The sequence below is a fragment of the Dendrobates tinctorius genome, unplaced genomic scaffold (assembly GCF_039654945.1).
Source record: "Dendrobates tinctorius isolate UK_male_01 unplaced genomic scaffold, ASM3965494v1 ptg000250l, whole genome shotgun sequence".
Lineage (NCBI taxonomy): Eukaryota > Metazoa > Chordata > Amphibia > Anura > Dendrobatidae > Dendrobates > Dendrobates tinctorius.
The window spans coordinates 25,003,910-25,031,062 of NW_027361917.1; the positions used below are offsets into that span (position 1 = coordinate 25,003,910).

The 27,153-nt window shown below is 46.1% G+C and overlaps 1 protein-coding gene across 5 annotated transcripts in view; it reads right to left on the reverse strand.

Moving 5' to 3' along the window:
• Positions 1–25,956, reverse strand: part of SLC30A6 (solute carrier family 30 member 6) — a 35,721-nt gene extending 9,765 nt beyond the window's left edge. The window contains exons 1-11 of one of the 5 annotated variants that reach the window (XM_073557537.1): positions 25,812–25,956; positions 19,421–19,507; positions 14,954–15,038; positions 12,829–12,871; positions 12,451–12,516; positions 11,486–11,566; positions 10,405–10,440; positions 10,238–10,332; positions 8,933–8,981; positions 5,167–5,286; positions 4,543–4,645 (exon numbers count right to left, since the gene is read on the reverse strand). In XM_073557537.1, coding sequence (XP_073413638.1) covers positions 4,543–4,645; positions 5,167–5,286; positions 8,933–8,981; positions 10,238–10,332; positions 10,405–10,440; positions 11,486–11,566; positions 12,451–12,516; positions 12,829–12,871; positions 14,954–15,038; positions 19,421–19,507; positions 25,812–25,886 — 840 coding nt within the window. In that variant the 5' untranslated portion in view covers positions 25,887–25,956. Of the gene's footprint in view, positions 1–4,542; positions 4,646–5,166; positions 5,287–8,228; positions 8,434–8,932; positions 8,982–10,237; positions 10,333–10,404; positions 10,441–11,485; positions 11,567–12,450; positions 12,517–12,828; positions 12,872–14,953; positions 15,039–19,420; positions 19,508–24,823; positions 25,013–25,429; positions 25,780–25,811 lie in introns of those variants that run through there. The other 4 variants (XM_073557538.1, XM_073557539.1, XM_073557536.1 and 1 more) reach the window with 4 other exon arrangements.
• Positions 25,957–27,153: the final 1,197 nt, after the last annotated feature.

A 27,153-nucleotide genomic window follows, 5' to 3' on the forward strand; every position in this document is an offset into this window, starting at 1 on the left:
TTGTTGCTCGGAGTCCAATATCAACCCTAGGAAGGATTGCTGTTTTGCTGGGGTTATCCTTGATTTGGGGATGTTTACTATCCATCCTAGTTCTACTAGAATTCCTATCACTTCCTTCACTTGATGTGTGCAGTGGGAATCCGACCTCCCTATTACCAGAAAGTCGTCTAGGTATGGGACGATCACTATGTCCCTGGAACGCAGAAAAGACATTACTTCGGCCATCACTTTGGTGAATACTCTGGGGGCTGTAGACAGGCCAAACGGAAGGGCTGCGTATTGGTAGTGTTTCACCTGCCTCTGGAAATGGAGCGCTACTCTCAAATATTTTTGATATTCCCGATGAATTGGGATATGATAGTAGGCATCTTTTAAGTCTATCACTGCCATGAGGCAATGCTGGAACAGAATCTTTGTGGCCGTATTGATTGACTCCATTTTGAAGGAGCAATTGTCTACCCACTGATTGAGTCTCCTCAGGTTGACAATGGTTCTCCAAGTGCCGTCTGTTTTTTGTATTAAGAAGAGGGGGGAGTAGAACCCCCTTCTTTGTTCTTGCACTGGGACTTCCTGTAGGACTTGTTTTTCCACTAGTCCCAAGACTTCCGTCTCCAGGGCCAGTTGTTGCTCTTGGGCTTTCCTTCTGGGTTATTATGAAGGTATGCCTGGGCGGACGGATGAATTTTATTTTTAAGCCGTCCTTGATTATATTTAGGACCCATGTACTGGGGGAGATATTTGCCCAGGCGGAAAGGAAGAGAGAAAGCCTTCCCCCTACCTCCGGCCCAACCTCATTGGGGAGATTTTTTGGAGGAAGTGGAGGGCCCTTTAAACATATAGCCCGATGCTCTTCTTTCTTTAAAGTCCCAGCTTTTTCTATCTCCCGGGGGACGACCCCTATTAAATCTCCTCCTCCGAAAGGGCTGCTTTTTGGGTTCTCCCGGAAATCAGGGAAAGCTCTTCTTCCTATCCCCCGCATGTTCCAAAATCTCTTCTAGTTTTTTCCCGAAGAGGAATTGGCCATCGCATGGAATGCAACATAACCTATGCTTCGATGGTAAATCTCTGGGACACCCTTTAAGCCACAGGGCTCGTCTTGCCGCATTTGACAGACTTGCTGCTCTAGCTGTTAACTTTGCAGAGTCTGCAGAGGAATCCGCTAGGAAAGCCGTTGCTCCGTGCACCAGTGTCAAATTAGACAAAATTTCGTCCCTAGGAACTCTATCCTTGATCTGGTCCTCTATTTGTTGCAGCCAGACCATGAGGGCATGAGCGGTACAGGTACCAGCTACCGCTGGCTTCAATCCACCTGCTGAAGCTTCCCAGATGGGTTTTAGGAAACAGTCTGCTTTTTTATCAAGCGGGTCTTTCAATACGCCGGAATCCTCTAATGGTAGGGATACCTTTTTTGAGGATCTGGCTACGGCCCCATCAATTTTAGAGACTTTCTCCCAGGTTTCTGAATCCTTCTGCTCAAAAGAGTACCTCCTTTTTGATGTGGAAGGTAAGCCCCCTGACCTCTCCGGTTTTTTCCATTCCCTGTCAATTAATGCTTTTATTTTATCATTTACAGGGAAGGTACGTTTTCGTTTTTCCTCCAGTCCTCCAAACATTACATCCTCTAATGATTTGGGAGCTTTTTCCTCTTTAAGGCCCATTGTAGCCCTAATTGCTTTGACCAGCTTTTCCACGTCCTCCGCTGGAAAACATGGACGGCCGCCTATATCGCTGTCCGAGGAGGATTCTGAGGACTGGGTAGAGCAAGAGGAGGTGGAGGGGGACAAGGGTCTATCCCGCCCCTTCTGCCTTGGCGAGGCCTCTGAATCGGAGCTCCCTCTACGGTTTCTTTTCTATTTCTTTTTAAGGGCTGCCTTTAGGGAGCCTTTCACCTCCTGTTGTATTAACTCTTTCAGGCTAGCCACCAAATCAGGGGTCTCCTCCTGTATAGTTTTGTTTATACAGTCAGCGCAGAGGTCTTTCTGCCACTGACCTGCCAGCGGGTTTTTACATAGGGCACATTCTCTATTTTTGGTTTTGCTGCTGGCCTTCCTCGACCCCTAGTGATCAATCAGAGAAAAGGGAACACCGTTACTATAAGGGTGACATTCACGAAGATCACTCACCACCGCTGTCAATCAGGGGTACCGATCTCGGAGGCTCCTCAGATGCACTCGTGACGTTCCTCCTGGACGTCTCAGAGTCACGCCGGTCGCGTTTACGACTGCCGCTCCCACCACTCGAGCGACTGCTCCTGGTATGCTGGCGGCTCGGCCTGGCATCTGGCGAGAGCTCTTGCTGCTGCTGACGCTGTTGCTTACGCTGCTGCTGCTGCTCGTCTTGCCCCACTTCCATTCTGAAGCCTTGGGCATGAGTGCGTCTTCTGTGGTCATCCCCCTTATGTAAGGGGGATCCACTGCACTCTCCGCCTCCTCCGGTTACCCCACAGCCCCTCCCCCCCCTGCCATGCCGCCGGGATCTCCTTTCGCCCGTCGGCGTTGTTCTCTATGGGCGCCGCCATCTTGGATCGTCGTCGCCGCCTCCCGACGTCACGCGGGCACGCCCCTTCCCAGCGTGCCCTGCGCATGACGTCAGAGGGGCGCGACCCGGAAGCGGCCGCCTCCTGACGCTCCTGCGCCACTTCTGGGCCTGGCAGAGGGGGAGAGGGCGGCGCGGCAGCCACGGCAGAGCCCCAGGACCCCAGCCGTGCTGCTTCTGCGCCCGCACGGACGCTGAGCCCCATGGGGACCCGCAGACGGCGCTTCCCCCACCCGACGCGCAGCGCTCAGGAAAACCAGCCTTATCTTCAACGCCGGCATGGGAGAGGGGCAGGTACGTGTGACCGCTGTCTTCAGCACACGGGTCCCTGTCAGGACAGGAAACCCAACTGAAGCGAGGGAGAGGTACCGCCCTTTTATCTTCAGTAGGGTTCCTGTCCTGACTGGGCGGATCCCCTCTCTCATGTGTGCCGTCATGGGAGACGGGAAAAAGACTTTTATTATACTCACCTACTGGGCAGTCTGGTCTGATGGGTGTCACTGGTCCTGGTCTGGCACCTCCTCTCTTCTTGAGATGCCGTCCTGGCTTCTCTGCACTATGTGTGGAAGAAGTGTCCTACTTCATCCGCACAGTGTCCAGAATCACACTCTTGCACAGGTGCACTTCTGTATAACCTGGCAAGGGCAGGGTACACTACTGTTCTGCGCATGCTCGGGGTAAGGCCAAAGAGTGCTTGCATATGCTCAATACAGTACTTTGCTCTGCCTTCAGCAGGGCAGAGACGTACACCTGCGCAAGAGCGCAATGGGGGAACGCTGTGTGGATGACTTAGGATGAGTCATCCACACGAAGCAGAGGAGGACGGCATCGCAAGAAAAGAGGAGGCGCCGAACCAAGACCAGTGACACCCATCGGACCAGACTGCCCCATATGAGAATATAATAAAAGCTCTTTTTTTTGTTTTGCAGGCAGCAGCAGGACACACATCCATCAGACATTTATAGCATATCCTGCACAAGTGTCATAAATGTCTAAGAAAAAACAACCCTAAAAAAAAAAAAAAAAAAAATTTGATACATTTTATTCCACTAGTATATCATTATTTCTACAGACGTGATCACGGAGCAATATTTATTTTTTTCTATAATTAATTTTTAAACCAATGGCATACACTACACTATGTTAGCACACCATACCAAGTAGCTCTTCTCCTGCACATAAAATACATCTGGTCCTGGAGGTGACCCTCCCTCTACTGCAAAAATGCAGCTAAACCAAGGAAAGTGGAATGCAAGAATGTGCTTCCCAACCAACCAGTATGTCCACATACATACCGCACATTCATCAATCAAAGCAGGGAATTTCCTCAGCAGTATAATGTGTGCGCTTCTCTGATATTTTTACCTACTTTGGTCTTTAAAATACCAAGCTCTATAGCAAAATACCGCGCTCTATAACCATATTCACAATTGCAAAAGTATTAGAAGAGAGTCCTCTCTCGGGACCCCATGTATAAGTGTCTCTCCCTTGCTCGAGTATCCAGCCTGTCTACAACTTTATCTGTGAGTAGTGAGGTGCCTTACAATTTATTTTTTGTAGCAATAAATTCACGCGATGTACAGGTCACTTCTCTTTCTTAATTCCAAGCAGAACCAAAAATTTGAACTTTTTATAGTGGTCGGAGCTTCAAATTAACAGTTTCCCATTAGAGAAAAGTCAGACGGCCGTAAAACCCCAACGAGGATCACAACGCAATGCTCGGACTGGCTGGCGGCTCTCCCGACTAAAGCGTGACAGCTCCATGGGAATACATGAAACAATCAGGCTTGGGTCGGAAGAGCTGCCAGCCATTCCGAGCATTGCGAACCTTCAAAAAGCCCCATATTCACCAAATTCTGTCCTTGGTAGAAGTTTAGGGTCGATATACTTTATAAAGCTGTCCAACATTAGACACCATTTTATTAAAATTTTTGGAAAGATATACAAACTGCATATAACACCACAGTAAAAAAAGAAAAAAAAAAAAAAAAAAAAAAAAAAACTTACTTGGAGTAGTACTTTGCCACTGTAAACGCTCATGGGATACATGGTGCCAAATGTCATAAGAGCAATGGCGACGGCTGATGCGGTGTCCACTGCAAAATAGTTGCTGCAAACACAAAATGCGCATTAATACCATTTATCTGGACAGAAATTGAATATGTTCCATTGACAATACCCTTCGTAGCACAAAGGAAAATGAGCATGTAAGGGAAGAAAAAATAAACAAAAAGTCACATAATGAACAGTGACAAAGCCCAGTGCTGTAAAATAAACCAAGATACAACTGCATATAAAATGAAAGGTTATATAAAAAGGATTACATAACTGTCAACACTAATAAAAGAACAATTTTAGGAATCAGTCCTTGTAAAACGAGTGATCCAATTACACCCTTAGATTTGCCTACATGGCGATGTTCATACTTCAGACATATTAAGAGGCTACAGTCAGTAGAGTAAGAAGCCACACGTACACTCCAGTAATATGACTTGTACGGGAAGAAATCTGCTTGACTTGATACCATTTTCTATGGCGCTGGACAGATTATCTTGCCATCCTATTTGGCACCTGTAAAGCAATGTATACGTGACAATACTATTTTTTTTCTTTTACAAGTACCATACTTACTTGATTTCAATCAACATGTAGGTGATGCAAAGTGCTAGTGCTCCAGCCACGTCAATCAGCACAAAAGGGTTCATCCGAGGTAAGAAGACACTGCTCAGCCCTGGGATAATGCCACATAAACTGCAAGGACAAAATACGAAATGAAAATCACTTCATATAAATGCTGAAAGGAGCTAATCTGTAAATACTGATCTCTTGATTTTGCAAACTTTCCCATTACCAATTAAAGGGACGCAAAATAACATGTGGATGTAGCAAGTGGATATTTCCCCAACAGAAGGCTGCCACACCAGGGCTTTAATACAAATATGCCGGAATAGCCTTAAAGGTGTTGTCTGGGGATACAGTATTCATGCCCCATATCCTGGATAGATCATCAATATCAGATCGGCGGAGGGTCCAACACCCTCACTGATTATTCGCTTCCGATTATTCACTTTGCTTCAGCTGCGACTTGAAAAAACAGCAGATCAGTTCCAATTTTCTTAAAAGGGCTGACAGGTGGGGGATTCTGGATGTTTCTTCAATGACGTGCTCTTCTAGGCACCTGACCACTGCAGCCAATTACAGGCTGCAACAGTGCTGTGACTTCCGAATGGGGTAGACAGGCGCAGACCTCTGGAGCAGACTGCAATCCAACACCAGCGCTATCACCCGCAAGTGACGTGACATTGCAGCTGACCGAACAATTTTAACTATTTAGAGTGGATGCCTGCCATGGCAAAATATTGATGAGCTGCAATCTATCAGTGGTCGCCGATTGGCTGCAGCAGTAACAGGACCTGTCATATGACCGCACGAAAATAACAGCGCTGACATTGCTGGATCACAAGAGGGGATTAAATAAGTCCTCCCATGAATTTTTTTCTCTCCCAATTTGTGTATGTAGTGTACTGTTAGTGTGTCAATACACTCCCCTACCGCCACCTTCACCGTTATTCAACGCTGTAATGGTCCACGTGAGTGACGTCACTGCTCAGACTCTCCAGATCACTCCATGCAGGAGCCTTATTCTGATGGGTCATGGTCTTACATTGTAAAAGGCTCTTCCAGGACACTCAGAGCGCAGTGTAACCGGGAGAGTCTGAAGAGCGGTGACGTCACTCAGAAGAGGAGCGGAAAGGTGCCAGACACCGGAGAAGACCACAGCAGGCGAGTATATTAATATACTGACTCTACATTACATACACAAAAGTATAGGGGGGAAACAAAAAAAAAAATAATGGGAGGACTTCTGTAAAGGCGTTGTCTAGTCCTAAGCTACAAGTCTTCAATCATTTTATGTGACTACAGACGTGTGAATCCTCACATCACGTGTACTGCACGCTGTGAGGCTTCTCTGATGCTGGGAGCGGGTGGTCATGTGACCGCAAGTATGCAATGTACGCACTCCTGGCCACATTCCGACTAGATGGGCACAGCCTCACGCAATGCAAGGGTGTTGTGGAAAGCCAGAAAGTCTAGTTGGAGTCCACCTACTCCCAGAGAATCCTCACATCACGCAGCGTTCACAAGTCTGCAGTCACATAGAGTGACAGTAGATTTGTAGATTAAGATAGAACAACCCCTTTAAGCACGGGTTGTCCTGGAGAGGACAACCCCTTTAATAGATAAAGCCATTATTCCATCATTTCTTTCCCATTATGAAAACATAACAGCTCTCCCTTTTAAGCATTCTCCATGAAATAACATTGCTGGAGCAACTCTGACTTCTGGAATGTGTTGGTAAAGTGTTCCCTTAAGGTTATGTGCACACGGTAAGCATTTGTTGCAGGCATTTCTGCTTCAAAAACGTGTTTCTTGGCACAAAAATGCTGCATGACAAAGCACGGTTTTGAAGCATTTTTAAGTGTTTTTCGAACCATAAGGATGGGTGAAAAAACACTGCAAAGATGTGTAAAGAAGTCACATGCTTCAAATTTGAAAGGAAAAAATAAGCAACATGTACACGAGATTTCAATAATCTCATTCACTTTGGTGGGACAGTAAAATGCTACGCTTTTTATGGAAAAAAAGCACTGCAGGAAAAACGCAATGTGTGCAAATCCCCCTTACGCCACTCACACATAGAACTATCAAATTTATTTATTTTTGCAGATACAGCATAATAGGTACATGTCCCATGTACTGTTATTTTGCAAGCCATAACTGAAATTAAAAAGGAGACCTGTCAGAGTTTGATCTCATTCACAGACCAACACACACAATGAGTACATCTTGTGATGTAATATACAGCACAGGGATGCCTAATATATTCCTAAAAGTCAGTATCAACCCTTTAGTGAGCTTTGCCACACAACTTAGATGCCAAACCAGAACTTCTATTTGAATAACGTGTTTCAGGATGTTTACCCATCCTCAGTGCAAAGCAAGGGATCTTATTTGGCTGGACGAGAGGCCTTTTGGTCAAGAAAACTCAAGCAAGTGAATTAGACTTATACCCAACCATTCATTGCTAGACGTGACAAACCAACACACTTAACTTCCCAAGAAATGGTAAGGCCCAGTTGATATTCTACTCATATTTCCAGGAACTGTGATCTGCCATTTCCCCTCCTCCTTCTGAAAATCCAGTGTACTGCAGTGATGCATATGGATACAGCAGGGCACCTGCTCTATTGCTCTTGGGATATAAAGAATAGCCCCAACCCTTAATAAACCAGTCACCGTGGGCCTTAAGCCAGCAATACTGAGGTGATCAGGAGGAAGTGGTCATCTGTGTTCTCTCCAAAATTTCTATAAAGGCTCATTCAGACATCTATACAAATCAGTCCAAGATTGAACGGCAACTCACGGACCAGCCATGGCTATCCCTCAGAAATACATGAACCGGTCGTGCTCTGGTCGGGGGAGAAGCAGCCACAGTCCATGCATTGTGGTCTGATCTCGGGATGATTTGCACAGATATCTGAATTTGCCTTAAATGGAACCTGTCACCAGGTTTTTCCCCATATATAGTAGGGCCAGCACCTGTAATTCCTCATATACAGCATTCTAGAATTCTGTATATATACCCCCAATGCATTCTCCATAACAAAAGAGATCGCTTTTATTATACTCACAGACTGCACGTTCTGAACTAATGGGAGTTCTCTGGTCTTGATCTGGCGCCTCCTCTCTTTTTCGATGCCGTCCTCCTTGTTGCTTCATGTGGATGACATATCCAAAGTCATCCACAGTGTCCTCCATAGCAGTCCAGGGCCGGCGTACTTTTCTCTGCCCTGCTGAGAAAAGTGCTGTAATGTGCAGGGAAAGGACACAGAGCGCCGACGCATGCGCACTACAGAACTTTGCTCTGCCCTCGGCAGGACAGAGAGAAGTATGGCTGCGGAGGAGTGCGATGAAGGACACTGTGTGGATAACATAGGTTGCATCATTCACACAAAGCAAGGAGGAGGAGGACAACGATGCTCCCAAGAAGAGAGGCTGCCCCAGATCAAGTCCAGAGAGGCCCATCATACCGGACTGAGTATAATAAAAGCTGTTTTTAGTGTTATGCAGAGCGCATTGGGGACATAGATACATATAGTATAGTGTATATATAATTTTATTACAATACACACAGCATTCTAGAATGCTGTATATGAGGGATTACAGGTGCTGGTCCTAATTTACAGGGGAAAAATCCAGTGGTAGGTTCGCTTTAAAACTCTTTCTAGATCATGTACACCCGTATCTTCACATAAGGGCATTTGTGCAGACACAGAGACTGACCAGTTGCACCCGTGCTGGATATGGCAGGACTGTAGAGTTATAAGCACTGTACCTCCGGCTCAGGTCTGCTACATGTTCTTGAAGCCAGCTTGTACTAGCAGCTGCAAGATAAAGAAAGCAAACACCTGTAACATCCCATAGTGACCTGGTGGAAACATAAAACTATTGGGATCCTTACTCTATAACATTACTGAGTGCATACATGCATGATATACACAAAGAGGAACATTGTATGTAACCAAGTAGATAAAGGAAACAGCAAAACTTTAGGAAGGCAAATGATGATGGAGAGCCTAAAATTGCTCCAACAGAAGATCAACAAGACATTTAGAGACTTGTTATGGCATTTTACTAAAATGTATCAGTCATGTTAAAAATGATGAATATTCTGACTGATTTCTGTTCGACCTGGACTGTCGACAATACAATATAAGACCAAGGACACATTGTATTCAAGCGTTTTCCGATTAAGGGTGTCTGAGCAGCGTGAGCACCTACAATTCTCTACAACCTCATGCATCTGAGACAATCGGGGCCATCACAGGGGTACATTTACACGTGGCAATTTTTTTTCGTGAGGGAGAGAAGCTGCGTTTTACACTACCCGCAAAAGCAAGAAGATTTCGGACGTCTCATGCACACGCAGCTTTTCGATTCCAGACTGCAAAGTCTATGAAAATCTGCAACATGTAAAATCTTTCTGCGTTTTTAGCCACGGAGAGTAACGAGAAACAGCAAGAACACGAAAAATATTCAGTCATAACATTTGTGCTGTGTTTTTGGTGAATAAAACTAATTAACATGTACTTTAGATAAATGACACATGTAACCTGCCTGAACAATGCAGAAAGAGATATCGCAAAAAGCTGCATTTTATACACATGGTTTTACTGCATAAACGCCACATGTGAACATACCCTGGGGTATACAAATGTCCAACATATAAAAACACCATACTCTATTACATGCCGTGTTACTGAGGTCTTCCCCCCTAAAAGCTTTCTTCTAGGGGAGACCAACGTCAAAATACAGCGCCGCATGGAGCGTTGTACTGCAACACCGATGATGCACAGTCTCCCAGTTAAGTCAGGGTTTCCTTATAAACCAAGATGGATCAGGGCTGTGGAGTCGGTGTCATGGAAATTGAGGAGTCCGAATCGGAGGTTTGGCTTACTGACTCCACAGCCCTGATGGATATAAATCCAAAAGACTGACCACATGCATATAAAAGTCAATGGGGTAGAGGGCTTCATCTTTCCTCCTGAGCATATGATTGAAGATTGCAACACAACCTCCCTCTGACTCCAGAAGGTCAGAGACGCTCAGAAGAAAACTGGACGTAGTAATGTAAACTTACCTTCTGAAACATACACAAACGGCTTATTCCTAACTGAAAGCATAGTGAGCAGATTGAAAAACAGGGCCACGAATGTTCCCACAAGCAGACGCCCCCTGAAGAACAGTAAAAAAGAATATAGTAAAAGCTATACTTTACATCGATACCACAGAAGGAAAATCACTTACGTGTGGATCTCTGGTTGCTCCAAAAATCTTTCAGCACTAGAAAACATAAAAAAAGAAAAAAATCTATTGAACAATGTTGGATGATTCTTGATTCATGCACTAAAATGATCGTGGTGCCTTAAGAGTGAGAATAACAGGAATAGGAGGTAGGCTTTCTATACACGAGATAGCCGTCACCCCGCAGTAATGATCTCAAAAAAAGATGCTACTGCCAGATAAATTCTGCATGCTTATCCCACGATGGTAAGAAAAAAATTAAAAAAAAATCAGGCTGGAGGATGTAATATCTGATGACAGTTTCTTCATGACGCTGAACATTAGATCGTAGTTGGGTCGTGACATACAGGATCTACCAATGAACGTCTGCGGAGTACGATCAGCTGTACTCTCACAAGTCTACGGAAATACGGTTGGTTTGTGGGTATATTTTCTGCACATACACGTAAAGGGGTTGTCCACTTAAGACAAGGTACACCTATCCATGGGATAGGTGATAATTTGATTGGCGGCAGATCTGGGATTTTTATCCGTTACAAGTTGGCACCGCAGGTGGGCTTCCCGTCCGCTGATCCATTCATTCTCTTTAAGGCTGGCAGAAAAAGCCGAGTACAGCACTCAGCAGCCCCACTGAAAATGAATGGGGGACATATTGAGCACGTACACTGACGCTCCATTGTATCGGGGTTAAAAGCTCCTCTCTGCCGACCAATGTGCATCACGGTGGACGGAGCCCCTCGATCAACAATTATCCTGCAAACAGGAACTGGTTTATGATGTACAGCAAAAAAGTATAGATAAAATAAGAAAGTGATATTATATAAGCCAGAAAAATACTTTTATGCCCCAAAAAACAATAATATTACTCCTAGAATACTTTTGTCTTTTTTGGAGCATATAATGTGCACAATAAAACCACAACAGGGTGAAGAGCGGTCAGAGTAACCACTAATAATCACAATTATTTCTAGTAACCACAAGTTGAACCTTTCTGCTAAATGAATAAGCACCAGCATTTATCACGTGATTCAGTGTTGCTGGGGTCTGGACTGAGCATCTACATTAGGACATTTGGAACATGTACCTCTCTTTCAGTATGAAGAGCGCCCCCAGTTGTGCCAGGACTGTGGATGCGAACACTGATAACACTTCAAACCTTTCAAATCTAAAAAAAAAAAAAAGAATAACATAAAATATTTAAAAAACATAGAAAACACTGCAATTTGCTAATACTTATTAAAAAAAACGGGAGCGCAAGGTTTTTTGTGATCGTTTACGTTCTTGTCACGGTCTACCGGATTTCAGTAGATTGATAAAGGTTTTTCTGACCAGCAGACTATGGCCCACAGGGTCTCATGCACTCCTCACTAGGACATGGCCACCGGACATTATTATTGTGCACTGCGAGCAGTGAAAGGCCGCTCAGGTGTCGGACCGTACATGTGTAACATTTACTCAGAGGTTGAAGTTGTACCCAAACTGCAGCTTGTGAATTTCTCTTAGCATACTAAAAGGGTTGTGCCCTAACAGAAAATCTTGGTCCCTGGGAACATGTTAAAAAAATAACATAAAAAAGTCAACTCACTCTCCCCAGGTCCATATCAGGGCCTCTACCACAGCGCCTGGGAATGACATCACGTGGCAAAGCTCTCAATTGGGCACTGAGCTAAGCTCGGGGATTGACCAGGCACCAGAACCAGTGGTGGGAATGCAGTGCTGGACCGGAGGAGGAGGAGCAAAGCCCTACTTGTTGTTTTCTTTCCTTAATAACAAACTGCACCTAGGGACTGGGATTTTCTGAAAGGGGAAAATCCCAGCTGATCTCATGGTGAACCATCTAATTGATAGGTCTTTAAAAAGGGCTGGCCAGGACTGAACAATATAACAGAGAAATAGCCAATGGACAACGTTTCATATTAAAAAAAAATAATTTTAAAAATATAACAAGGTTAACCAATTCATTATTAGCTTGTTATTATCATCACTGTGAATTATTCGCAAGTGTGAGCGAGCCCATAGCTGGGCAAATAACATGCAAGCAGTACATACCCAAAAGAATATGTTGGACTTTGTTTTTTCACCATTACCCAATAGCTTATCAAACACGTTATTAAACTGCGAAAATAAAGGCAGAATATAGGGTACAGGTTAACGGGAAGTAATGAGAACATAGAGGAAGCATTCTCCATTAATGACATTGCTGGGCAGATGGAATAAGAGGACGGACTGGTCCTATAATATGAAGTGTAGATCACAGCAATATTCATATATGGAAATCACATGGATCCGGCATCCTGGGAGAACGAACAGGGAATATCCCATTCGGCACCGCTAATTCATTGCTCCAAACACCAGCCAGGGACATTTTTTTTTTTGCCATATGTCAAATTACCTAATAAACAAAGGTAGAGTTCATCACAAGCTTACCTGAAGAGGTCAAAAATTGTAAGGTAGGTGTAAGCAGTTAAAGCTGAAAAAGAAATACAACAAGTCACACTGCTGGTAAAGTGATGCAGGAAAGAATAGGTTATTCTAAAATTAACATTTCATAAGTCATTTAAAGGGAACGTACCCACAGTCTTTATACTGCCTAAAAAACTCACAGGATGACGTTCAGGAACGGCCCTTTAATAGATTAATTTTCTTTATTTTGAAAAATGCTAAAACATTGAAAAAGGAGACGAGTCCACTGGGTGGCTCCTTGGAGGCTTTTCTCCGCCCAGCCTGGCATCATTGACAGGTCTTACCCCGTTCCCATATAGAGAGGGACCTGTCACTCAGGTATCACAGGGAAGGGAGGAGCAAGATGGAGCCACCCAGCGGACTCTTCTCTCTGCCCTACTTGTTTTCTCGGAACCACCACCATAAAACATAGTTCTCTATAATGAGGGAGTCTGACTGGATCTCACGCTGCCTGAAACTGTGGACAGGTTGCCTTTAATATGCTGTGCACCTTGGGAAGGTGATGGCCTTTATATAACTCACACTGGACTGACCCCTTAATAAAAGGCTTCGCTTGTTTTAGAATACATAAACTAGTAGTTTACACTATTAAAAATACCGGTGATAAATAAATGTGGGATAATGATGGATTGCCCTTGGCTCATGAGTAAGAGGTATCATGGAGAGGCAGGACACGCAGAGGTAGCATGGAGAAGAGAGGACACGCAGAGGTAGCATGGAAAGAGAGGACACGCAGAGGTAGCATGGAAAGAGAGGACACGCAGAGGTAGCATGGAAAGAGAGGACACGCAGAGGTAGCATGGAAAGAGAGGACACGCAGAGGTAGCATGGAAAGAGAGGACACGCAGAGGTAGCATGGAAAGAGAGGACACGCAGAGGTAGCATGGAAAGAGAGGACACGCAGAGGTAGCATGGAAAGAGAGGACACGCAGAGGTAGCATGGAAAGAGAGGACACGCAGAGGTAGCATGGAGAGAGAGGACACGCAGAGGTAGCATGGAGAGAGAGGACACGCAGAGGTAGCATGGAGAGGGAGGACACGCAGAGGTAGCATGGAGAGGGAGGACACGCAGAGGTAGCATGGAGAGGGAGGACACGCAGAGGTAGCATGGAGAGGGAGGACACGCAGAGGTAGCATGGAGAGGGAGGACACGCAGAGGTAGCATGGAGAGGGAGGACACGCAGAGGTAGCATGGAGAGGGAGGACACGCAGAGGTAGCATGGAGAGAGAGGACACGCAGAGGTAGCATGGAGAGAGAGGACACGCAGAGGTAGCATGGAGAGAGAGGACACGCAGAGGTAGCATGGAGAGGGAGGACACGCAGAGGTAGCATGGAGAGGGAGGACACGCAGAGGTAGCATGGAGAGGGAGGACACGCAGAGGTAGCATGGAGAGGGAGGACACGCAGAGGTAGCATGGAAAGAGAGGACACGCAGAGGTAGCATGGAAAGAGAGGACACGCAGAGGTAGCATGGAAAGAGAGGACACGCAGAGGTAGCATGGAAAGAGAGGACACGCAGAGGTAGCATGGAAAGAGAGGACACGCAGAGGTAGCATGGAAAGAGAGGACACGCAGAGGTAGCATGGAAAGAGAGGACACGCAGAGGTAGCATGGAAAGAGAGGACACGCAGAGGTAGCATGGAAAGAGAGGACACGCAGAGGTAGCATGGAAAGAGAGGACACGCAGAGGTAGCATGGAAAGAGAGGACACGCAGAGGTAGCATGGAAAGAGAGGACACGCAGAGGTAGCATGGAAAGAGAGGACACGCAGAGGTAGCATGGAAAGAGAGGACACGCAGAGGTAGCATGGAAAGAGAGGACACGCAGAGGTAGCATGGAAAGAGAGGACACGCAGAGGTAGCATGGAAAGAGAGGACACGCAGAGGTAGCATGGAAAGAGAGGACACGCAGAGGTAGCATGGAGAGGGAGGACACGCAGAGGTAGCATGGAGAGGGAGGACACGCAGAGGTAGCATGGAGAGAGAGGACACGCAGAAGTAGCATGGAGAGGGAGGAATGCAGAAGTAGCATGGAGAGGGAGGACATGCTGTGTCTGACACCAAGGATTGTCTCCATGGAATTACGTACCCATACTGTTTGTAGAGCTGCACCACGTCAGCAGGAAGCCCGTGCAAACCACATTTATGGCACCAAACAACAAGATCTTCCATGACTGCAAACAGAAAGGCCAGAGTCATTCACACAGTATGGATCAATATCGCTGCGCTCGCTGACTGTTCCTAGATGTGCCGAGCCACGGCTGGAACTTTAAATAACAATTTAGTTCTGCGGTGAATGCTTTGGGCACCTTTGCACATATTTTATTTTCTGTTGTTGTTTCTTTGCTTCCTAAAAGCAAAGATGTGCAGATTTCTGACTCGTCTTTATTAACCTCTTGGTGCATATGAATGCAACTGTAGTCCGTGCCACATGTGAGAGATGCCGGCTGCTGTTTAACCATTTAGATGTCACTGTCAATCACCAACAGTGGCATTTAAATGGAGTGATTGCCGATGCATGTAAGCTCTTCTGGAAGCAACTGTGGGGTGTCGATGGGTTAGGCCGGTTTCACACTAGCGCATTTTCAGCGCGCGCACGGCCGGGGGTAGCTCCGCCCCCGATCCGGCTCTCTGCCCGCCGTGCCCGCCCCTTCCTTGTAGCGCCGCCTCCTAGCGGACAGCGGCGCCTGCGATCGGCGCACCCTATCTTTAGCATAGGGTGCGCCGATCGTGCGCAGGCCGTGCGCTAGTTGCGCTTTGACCTGCGCTGCGCACTTTTGACGGTGCGCCGTGCGCGCCAAAATCAAACTTTTCGGATTTTGGCGCGCACGGCGCACCGTCAAAAGTGCGCAGCGCAGGTCAAAGCGCAACTAGCGCACGGCCTGCGCACGATCGGCGCACCCTATGCTAAAGATAGGGTGCGCCGATCGCAGGCGCCGCTGTCCGCTAGGAGGCGGCGCTACAAGGAAGGGGCGGGCACGCCGGGCAGAGAGCCGGATCGGGGGCGGAGCTACCCCCGGCCGTGCGCGCGCTGAAAATGCGCTAGTGTGAAACCGGCCTTACTCTGACTCCCATTATTGCCATCTTGGTACCAATGGTTGGGCGTTGTAGATGCCCATCACTGACACGAAATACTGCAAAACATCAGTACTGCAGTATACAGAGCAAATCAAACAAGTCACCAAAGGGAATGAAAGAATGAGTCAGTCAAACAGGAGGCGGCGGCGCTGGTCGAGGAATAGAGCTGGAGTGACGGAGGCTTCAGAACTATAGTAGCTCTTCAGCTTTACTTGCATATCGATTCAAACGCTGATTTCTCAGAAACTAAGGAATGGACGGCCCATGTAATGACCTTGCTGAATTTGTCTTTGAAAGAGCTACATGGACATATAAATAGTTGGGGGGGGGGGGTTGAAATTCAGCAGCCAGATTCCCTGTAAAGAGTTACAAGCCATGGTGGCTTAGTGGTTAGCACTGCAGTCTTGCTGCACTGGGGTTCTGGGTTCAAATCCCACCAAGGACAACATCTGCAAGGACTTTGTATGTTCTCCCCGTGTTTGCTTAGGTTTCCTCCAAACACATACTAATAGGGAACCTAGATTGTGAGCCCCAATGGGGACAGAAATGACGTGTGTACAGTACTGCAGAATATGATGGTGCCATATAAGCAAAGCATAATAATAATTAAGCCCCAACTCACTCAGCCATTATCCCTCCTGCTGTCAGATACGATTTTCAGTTTTTCTGTACAGCGAAGTGCAGCCTGTTGTGCCATCTAGTGGCCAATGTGAAAACTGCAACGTTCACAAGATGTAATAATAATGGATGGAAGACGAATAATAATAATAATAATAATAATCTTTATTTATATAGCGCCAACATATTCCGCAGCGCTTTACAGTTGAACAGTTTCAAACACAACAGTCATAAGTAACAACGTTAACAATACAATAATTAAAGCGAAATAAGATGACCCTGCTTGTGGAGCTTACAATCTACAATGAGGTGGGGGAGATACAAAGCATAGGTTTGTATTTACAATGATGTATTTACAATGACGGTCCAGCCATCTTCAGAGGGTGGGGGTTAGATGGAGATAGTGAATGGGCTACACACACACAAACATAACATGACTTTGATTACTGAATGTGATAGGCCGCTCTGAACAAATGCGTTTTGAGCGAGCGCCTAAAACTATGCAAATTGTGGATGATCCTAATATCTTGGGGTAGAGCATTCCAGAGGATTGGCGCAGCACGGGAGAAGTCTTGGAGTCGGGAGTGGGAGGTACGGATTAGGGCAGAGGTTAGTCGAAAGTCATTTGCAGAGCGCAGCGGTCGGTTAGGCCGATAGACAGAAATGAGGGAGGAGATGTAAGGGGGTGACGCACTGTGGAGAGCTTTGTGGGTGAGAACAAGTACTTTGAATTGTACCCTGTAATGAATTGGCAGCCAGTGTAACGACTGGCGAAGAGCGGACGCGTCTGAGTAACGATTAGCCAAATGGACAACCCTGGCTGCTGCATTAAGGATAGACTGGAGAGGGGAGAGTCGAGTGAGAGGGAGGCCAATTAATAGAGCATTACAGTAGTCCAGGCGGGAGTGGATCAGTGCGACAGTGAGAGTTTTTGTTGTTTCCATGGTGAGAAAAGGGCGGATTCTAGAGATGTTCTTTAGGTGTAAGCGGCATGAGCGGGCAAGAGATTGTATATGGGAGGTGAAGGAGAGATCGGAGTCGAACATAACACCCAGACAGCGTGCCTGCTGTCGGGGTGTTATTATGGTGCCACCCACAGAGAGGGAAATGTCAGATTTAGGGAGGTTAGTAGATGGTGGGAGCAGAAGAAGTTCAGTTTTGGAGAGGTTGAGTTTCAGATAGAGAGCAGACATGATGTTGGAGACTGCAGACAGACAGTCAGTGGTGTTCTGTAGTACAGCGGAGGTAAGGTCAGGGGATGATGTGTACAGTTGTGTGTCATCAGCATAAAGATGGTACTGAAAGCCAAATCTGCTGATGGTCTGTCCAATTGGGGCTGTATAGAGAGAGAAGAGAAGGGGGCCAAGGACTGAGCCCTGAGGTACCCCAACAGTGAGAGGAAGAGGAGATGAAGTGGAGCCAGAAAACAGAACACTGAAGGAGCGGTCGGAAAGATAGGAGGAGAACCAGGAAAGAGCAGTGTCCTTAATGCCTAGTGACTGGAGCCTAGAGAGTAGGAGAGGATGGTCAACAGTGTCGAAAGCTGCAGAAAGGTCGAGAAGAATGAGCAAAGAGTGGTCACCATTACGTTTTGCTGTCAGAAGGTCATTGGTCACTTTGATGAGTGTAGTTTCTGTCGAATGTAGGGGGCGGAAACCGGACTGTGAAGGGTCTAGGAGGGAGTGAGTGGAGAGGTAACGGGTAAGGCGTGAGTATATCAGGCGCTCCAAGAGTTTAGAGATGAAGGGGAGATTGAAGACTGGTCTGTAGTTGTTTGTGCAGGATGGGTCGAGGGTGGGTTTCTTTAGTAATGGAGTAATGATAGAGTGTTTGAAGGAGGAGGGGAAAATGCCAGAGGAGAGGGAGAGATTAAAGATTGTAGTTAGGTGAGTTGTGACGACTGGGGAGAGAGACTGGAGGAGATGTGAGGGAATGGGGTCGGTTGTGCATGTAGTCGGACGAGAAGAGGAGAGGAGCCTGGAGACTACTTCTTCTGTGATGGGATCGAATGTGGAGAGTGAGCCAGGGGGAATGCAGGGAGGGATGGGAGTCACTGAATTTGGTGATTGGGAGCGGATTTCCTGACGGATATTGTCTATTTTCTCTATAAAGTGGGAGGCAAGGTCATCAGCGCAAATGTCTGTGATAGGGGCTTGTGCTTTTGGCCTGAGGAGGGAGTGAAAGGTGTCAAAAAGTTTCTTGGGGTTGTTGGATAGTGAGGAGATCAGGGTGGTGAAGTAGGTCTGTTTGGCGAGGTGAAGGGCAGAGTTATATGTCCTTAACATAAATTTGAAGTGTATGAAGTCTTCTGGTGTGCGTGTTTTCCTCCATAAGCGTTCACGAACCAGAGGACGAACCAGAGGAAATGATGAATGGGCACTGTGCAAAAACCAGATACACACAAAAGTATGTTCTCAAGGCATAACGGGCCCTGCTTATAGAATACGTGTGCACTTTTGACAAGGGCTTGTGTGATCTCCTTTTTAATAAAAGTCGACAAGGTAAAACGTTTTTATAGCCAGAAGAGAAGCACATACATCTCCCCTGCGGTTTGCTCTGTAGGTTTTACATGCCAGTCATTATGTAATGGCCCAATACACTGGGAGTGACTTACATCATAGCGCCACAGAATTTGGAATGTGTGACGATAGCTAAAGTATAGAATAACACTCTTGGCCAAATTCATCACTTTGCACCAGAAATCTGGCATAAAATTATTGCACAAGTATTGGGCAAGACACAGTGGTGCACAAATTCTGCAAATGCTGGTAGTTTTATGCCAGGTCCTCCAAATATGCTTTCTTGTGACTACTTAGCCAAATTACCCGCCCATATAATTGGGCCCTTAGTAGCTACTCACCCTCCGGTCAGATGTCACTAGTCGAAATTCTTGCGTTAATTTGCCCAAAAGTGATCGCTGTGTCTTCCGGAATAGATGTATGGTCCCCTTAAAATGAAAGAAAAGGTATTTAAGTGTCTTCTTACTGGACCAAAAAATACAACAAAGGCGGCTGTAAGAACTCCATAACACCCCCAGGAGAGCAGCCTTAGACATGACCCCAGAGAATACTGTGAACCATGCCGCCTTGGTAAAGACCATAAAAATTACCAAAAAATATAAAGGCCCATATCGTGGATTAAAAAGAAAAAAAAACACACAGGGACCAACAGGAACAAATAAAATAGGAGCAAATATTGGCCAATTTTGACCGGGTAACAGGTCCTCTTTAAAAAGAATATGCCCAGCAAAAACTGCAGCCATATATACTATTCTCAGGAGCGCCGCAGCATTTCAGAGAAAATATACTTTGAAAATGTGGCAAGTTGAGAGAGCCGACGCTAAGGGTACCGTTACACCTAGCGATACACCAGCGATGCCGACCAGCGATATGACGCGGTCAGGATCACTGGTGCATCGCTAGGTGGTGGCTAGTGAGCTGCCACACAGGCAGATCTCACCAGCAACATCGCTGGGGATGGGGGTCGCTACTTACCTGTCAGACGCGGCGATCCTGACGTCCTCCCGAACGGCTCCACGCGTCGCTCCTCGTCACAGCAGGAAGCGCCGCAGGAAGTGGCCGACGAGAAATGATCCAGGAGCTTCTCGCGCGATCAGCGATAACCAGCGGGGGAGCCGGTCGGAGGTAAATATCACATGCAGCGATATCACTAGCAATATCGCTGCAAAGTCACAAAATCGGTGACTTTACAGCGATATTGCTAGCGATATCGCAGTGTGTAACGGGGGCTTAATCCAACACCACAACAGGTGATTGACAGGTCTTTCCGTTGTGTGTACATATGAAAAGACCTGCTTTAGCAGAGGTGGGAAGAGCCGGGCAGGGGCGGTGCCGTGATAGTCTGTTCCCTGCCTATGGTCCCCAGATGGGACCACGTGCTTGAACAGATCCTCTGAACTTCTGCCAACTAACATAAACCCATGTCTCTAGGGGACAACACAACATGTTCTCTAGAGGTGTTTCAGCAGGGGTAGCCCGATCTGATCATGAGGGGCAGACAAAGGCAACTGCATATACGCCAGTTAAATGACATGGTCACCGGTGCTCAAGCGCACTGGCTCTAATAAGCCTCATAGCATGCGATTGTGGGGTACCTATGTGTTACCAAGGCAGCTTGGAGCCTACTGAAAGTCTCCCTTGTCTTTTTGGTACTCCTTTGAAGCTCATTAAACTAAAAAAAAAAAAAAAAAATGAGCTTAAGAAAAAAAGATGTATAAACTCCCTCAAAACATTAAAATATAAAAATTTGAATCAAACCCTCCCCCTATTAAAATACAGTAATAAAAAAACAAATATTTGTAGTAAGGCTGCATCTGTATATCTGCCTCGTATGGCGATATGATCGGACTAGACCCTCCCCCTGTGGCCGCACTAGACCCTCCTCCTGTGGCCGCACTAGACCCTCCCCCTGTGGCCGCACTAGACCCTCCCCCTGTGGCCGCACTAGACCCTCCCCCTGTGGCCGCACTAGACCCTCCCCCTGTGGCCGCACTAGACCCTCCCCCTGTGGCCGCACTAGACCCTCCCCCTGTGGCCGCACTAGACTCTCCCCCTGTGGCCGCACTAGACTCTCCCCCTGTGGCCGCACTAGACTCTCCCCCTGTGGCCGCACTAGACTCTCCCTCTGTGGTCGGACTAGACTCTCCCTCTGTGGTCGGACTAGACTCTCCCTCTGTGGTCGGACTAGACTCTCCCTCTGTGGTCGGACTAGACTCTCCCTCTGTGGTCGGACTAGACTCTCCCTCTGTGGTCGGACTAGACTCTCCCTCTGTGGTCGGACTAGACTCTCCCTCTGTGGTCGGACTAGACTCTCCCTCTGTGGTCGGACTAGACTCTCCCTCTGTGGTCGGACTAGACTCTCCCCCTGTGGTCGGACTAGACTCTCCCCCTGTGGTCGGACTAGACTCTCCCCCTGTGGTCCTCGGCTGTGTCGTCAAACGTTTTCTCTAAAAAGCTGGAAAGTTTCAGAGTAAAACATATTGGGCTGCAATCACCCAGCCGGGCTCCGATCCGTGCCGCATGAACTTAATGACAGGCTGCCTTTAAGATCACATGTCAGGAACGGAGGGGCGCAGGAATACAATCAGAACACCAACAAATTCAGAACAGTGGTATTTACAGCAGGCATATTTATGGTAAGTCTCTAACACGTGATCATTTCTTCATGCTGGGTTCACTTATTTCAGCAGTGCATTTTTTTGCTGTGATTTACAAAAGGGCTCATACTCACTGACAAGAAATACGGACAAGTGCAATCCAATAAAAAAAATCTGATTGCACTCGGACCAATGTTATTCAATAGGTGACATCCCATTTGTGATTTTTTTTTTTCTCAGCCGAAATCGGACTGAGAAAAAAATTGCAGCATGCTGAGAATTGCTGTGTATAGCGGACAAGACTCGTCAATACAAGTCAATGGGTGCGAGAAAAAAAAAATCGTACAGCACCCGATTTATATGCACCGGTGTCTTTTGAAAAACCGGCAATTCATGTGCGGCTACTGTAAAATCACACTGACATGTTAGAATACAAAAGATAGAATACATGTATACACATAGAATAGATGTGATGTATATATACAGTACAGGCCAAAAGTTTGGACACACCTCATTCAAAGAGTTTTCTTTATTTTCATGACTATGACAATTGTAGATTCACTCTGAAGGCATCAAAACTATGAAATAACACATGGAATTATATCATTAGCAAAAAAGTGTGAAACAACTGAAAATGTCTTATATTCTAGGTTCTTCAAAGTAGCCACCTTTTGCTTTGATTACTGCTTTGCACACTCTTGGCATTCTCTTGATGAGCTTCAAGAGGTAGTCACCGGAAATGGTTTTCACTTCACAGGTGTGCCCTGTCAGGTTTAATAAGTGGGATTTCTTAACTTATAAATGGGGTTGGGACCATCAGTTGTGTTGTGCAGAAGTCTGGTGGATACACAGCTGATCGTCCTACTGAATAGACTGTTAGAATTTGAATTATGGCAAGAAAAAAGTGGCTAAGTAAAGAAAAACAAGTGGCCATCATTACTTTAAGAAATGAAGGTCAGTAAGTCCGAAAAATTGGGAAAACTTTGAAAGTGTCCCCAAGTGCAGTGGCAAAAACCATCAAGCACTACAAAGAAACTGGCTCACATGAGGACCGTCCCAGGAAAGGAAGACCAAGAGTCACCTCTGCTGCGGAGGATAAGTTCATCTGAGTCACCAGCCTCAGAAATCACAGGTTAACAGCAGCTCAGATTAGAGACCAGGTCAATGCCACACAGAGTTCTAGCAGCAGACACATCTCTACAACAACTGTTAAGAGGAGACTTTGTGCAGCAGGCCTTCATGGTAAAATAGCTGCTAGGAAACCACTGCTAAGGACAGGCAACAAGCAGAAGAGACTTGTTTGGGCTAAAGAACACAAGGAATGGACATTAGACCAGTGGAAAACTGTGCTTTGGTCTGATGAGTCAAAATTTGAGATCTTTGGTTCCAACCACCGTGTCTTTGTGTGACGCAGAAAAGGTGAACGGATGGACTCTACATGCCTGGTTCCCACCGTGAAGCATGGAGGAGGAGGTGTGATGGTGTTGGGGTGCTTTGCTGGTGACACTGTTGGGGATTTATTCAACATTGAAGGCATACTGAACCAGCATGGCTACCACAGCATCTTGCAGCGGCATGCTATTCCATCCGGTTTGCGTTTAGTTGGACCCTCATTTATTTTTCAACAGGACAATGACCCATAACACCCCTCCATGCTGTGTAAGGGCTATTTGACCAAGAAGGAGAGTGATGGGGTGCTACGCAGATGACCTGGCCTCCACAGTCACCAGACCTGAACCCAATCGAGATGGTGTGGGGTGAGCTGGACCGCAGAGTGAAGGCAAAAGGGCCAACAAGTGCTAAGCATTTCTGGGAACTCCTTCAAGACTGTTGGAAGACCATTTCCGGTGACTACCTCTTGAAGCTCATCAAGAGAATGCCAAGAGTGTGCAAAGCAGTCATCAAAGCAAAAGGTGGCTACTTTGAAGAACCTAGAATATAAGACATATTTTCAGTTGTTTCACACTTTTTTGTTAATTATATAATTCCACATGTGTCAATTCATAGTTTTGATGCCTTCAGAGTGAATCTACAATTTTCATAGTCATGAAAATAAAAAAACTCTTTGAGTGAGAAGGTGTGTCCAAACTCTTGGTCTGTACTGTGTGTATTATATATAGAAAAAAAAAAACGAACAGCACCTCCTAAGTTGAACAAGTGTAAGCTACAAAAACTGTACAATATAGACAAAAAGAATACAGCAGCACATGTGCATGGCCTAGATTCATGCACATGTGCTGCTGTATTCTTTTTGTCTATATATATTATATATACACACATATACACACACACACATATATACACGTTTTGAGGAATATTTGGTTTTCAAACGATTTGTACAGTTTTTTTTACAATGCCATTTTAACATGAGATTTAACAGAGAGAACTGCTGTATGTAAAAGCTCATGTTAAAATAGCATTGCATACGGAAGTTCCGTGTAAAAATCGCACGGAAATCGTATTACACTCGCACAGCACTCGTCCGTGTTTTCGGTCCGGCAATCTGACCCTTTTTTTTTTCTCGCAAATGGGTATGAGCCCTAATAGTGAGATACAGCAGGGTTTCTGCTGGAAATTCTGGAATAACCTGAAACAAATCAGGAGCGAAATTATGAACCCATCATCAAACTGAAGGGATGTTATACTTATGAAAAAGAGAGTTTTCAGCTCACCCCAATTGCAGATTTAAAAATATTTTGAGGATCGCGAGCAACAGATTCATGTCTCTGCCAAGACACTGGGTTCAGACAAGAAAAAGGAAAGAAGAATCGAGCTCCAAGGTAAAAAAAAATATGCAAAAAAACTATTGATATTCAGTAAAAAAAAGGGCTACAAGATCAAATTCAATACAATTCCATCCTTTGTATTGAATTTTCAAGTTATACCATTGGTGCAACCTGTGCGGCCACCCAGGGGCCCCAAGAGATGGGGGGCCACTAATCTCTAAAGCGGGTGTAACTGTGCATTATGAGGAGCTATTAGACTGCCAAGGGCCCATATACCATTCTTGCACAGGGGCCCCTTACTGTCTGTGAGTGCATATGCTACGACTGTCGACAAACACGGCACGGCCGCCTTCTCCATCTCCCTGCGATTATCGCCATCTAACCCTACAAACAGCAGATAGGCAGAGTTACTGCAGCTCACCGTCTCATTATCACCACAACCCCCTGATGTTTCGCTGTTAAAGGGGGTTCTCCGGTAGAAACAAAGATAGGTGATCACTTTTTGACCAGTGAGGGTCGGACTCTTGGGCTGAGCAGTAGGGGAACCATTTTCCCCGTCAGGATGGAGCAGCAGCGCACTCAACCACAACTCCATTCCCTCTCTATGGGCTGCAGGAAGAGGCTGAGCGCAGCGTTCTGCTGATCCGTGCAGGTCCCACTGATCGTCCCCGGAGAGCCCCTTACACAGCCCTGTTAGGCTGTGTGCACACATTGCGGATTCTGCTGCGGTGTACAGTACCATTTAAGGCAAAACAAAATGAAAAACACAGTGCCCACGGTGCGGAATTTTCCGCGGTTTTAAATCCACAGCATGTCACTTCGTTGTGTGGATTCCGCTGCGGTTTGGAACCTGCTCCATTACCAGGTGTCAAACCGCAGGCTAATCCGCAACGTGTGCACTCAGCCTTAGGACACGCAGGGCTGGGACTGCGGCCACACAACCCCTTGTGCTGGGGAATGGCGGGCAGAGTGCAGGGGACGCCTGTTGCTTGCTGTAATCGTTAATGGTACAGTGACCGCCACTCACATACATAATGGGGTCTTCGGCAGGAGTGAGAGGAGGCTGTGGAGCTGCACATGATCAGACACCATTGTGTATTAAAGGGGCCCGTGCCCCCTATGTGCTGGAGCGGCTCTGGTGGCCCCCATGCACTATCCGCCCTCCAATATATGCCCCAGGCCAGAGCACTGCTTCACACCATCCAGGACGCCACAGGTGCGATCTGTCACCATCAGAGGTGCCCTTTAAATGCCACTGACAACCACGATGGAGTTAAAGAGGGGAAGTCCATGCCATGTGACACCCGCATTCTAGGTCAGAGGACAAGGAGCGGTCACTGCTAATTTATATCGCGACATGCCGACACTCGCCGGCATCCCATCTACATGCCAGAATACACAACACTCACCATGTTTAGGAACCCGGGGCCGGAAGAGCCACTGAACGGGGGCGGAACATGTTGGCATGGAGACCGGCTTCTCATTCATTGGTTGGTTGTAGGGAGAGCGTCACGTCAGCGTCCATCACGTGCCTATTTTACCTACGTGGCCGGAAGCCATCTTTACTTTGGGAAAGTTACTAATCCAATGTGCAGTAATCAGAATCGCCAGTAGGGGACAGCAATGGACCGAACAGACAGAGAGTGGTGTGTGCTTCTTATCCTGTGGCTACTTAGTCCGTGGCTATGGGCTTTTCCTAAATTATCGGGCCAGGTTTATGTTTTCTAAAGAAAATAAAAAGAATAAAGTAAAATCCAACAAAAATCAAAGTGGAGTTGTTCCCAGGAGTATGTGTCCTTAACCCCTTAACCCCCAAGGGTGGTTTGCACGTTCATGACCGGGCCAATTTTTACAATTCTGACCACTGTCCCTTTATGAGGTCATAACTCTGGAACGCTTCCATGGATCCTGGTGATTCTGACAATGTTTTCTCGTGACATATTATACTTCATGTTAGTGGTAAAATTTTATTGATATAATTTGCGTTTATTTGTGAAAAAAAAACGGAAATTTGACGAAAATTTTGAAAATTTCGCAATTTTCCAACTTTGAATTTTTATACCCTTAAATCACAGAGATATGACACACAAAAAACTTGATAAGTAACATTTCACATATGTTTACTTTACATCAGCACAATTTTGGAACCAAAATTTTTTTTTTGTTAGGAAGTTATAAGGGTTAAAAGTTGACCAGCGATTTCTCATTTTTACAACACCATTTTATTTTTAGGACCACATCACATTTGAAGCCACTTTGAGGGGTCTATATGATAGAAAATACCCAAAACTGACACTATTCTAAAAACTGCACCCCTCAAGGTGCTCAAAACCACACTCAAGAAGTTTATTAACCCTTCAGGTGCGTCACAGGAATTTTTTGAATATTTAAAAAAAAAATGAACATTTTACTTTTTTTCACAAAAAAAATACTTCAGGTTCAATTTTTTTTATTTTACCAAGGGTAACAGGAGAAACTGGACTGCAAAAGTTATTGTGCAATTTGTCCTGAGTACGCTGATACCTGATATGTGGGGGAACCACTGTTTTGGCGCATGGCAGAGCTCAGCAGGGAAGGAGCGCCGTTTGACTTTTTCAATGCAAAATTGGCTGGAATTCAGATCGGACGCCATGTCGCGTTTGGAGAGCCCCTGATGTACCTAAACAGTGGAAACCCCCCCAAGTGACCCCATTTTGGAAACTAGACCCCCCAAGGAACTTATCAAGATATGTGGTGAGAACTTTGAACCCA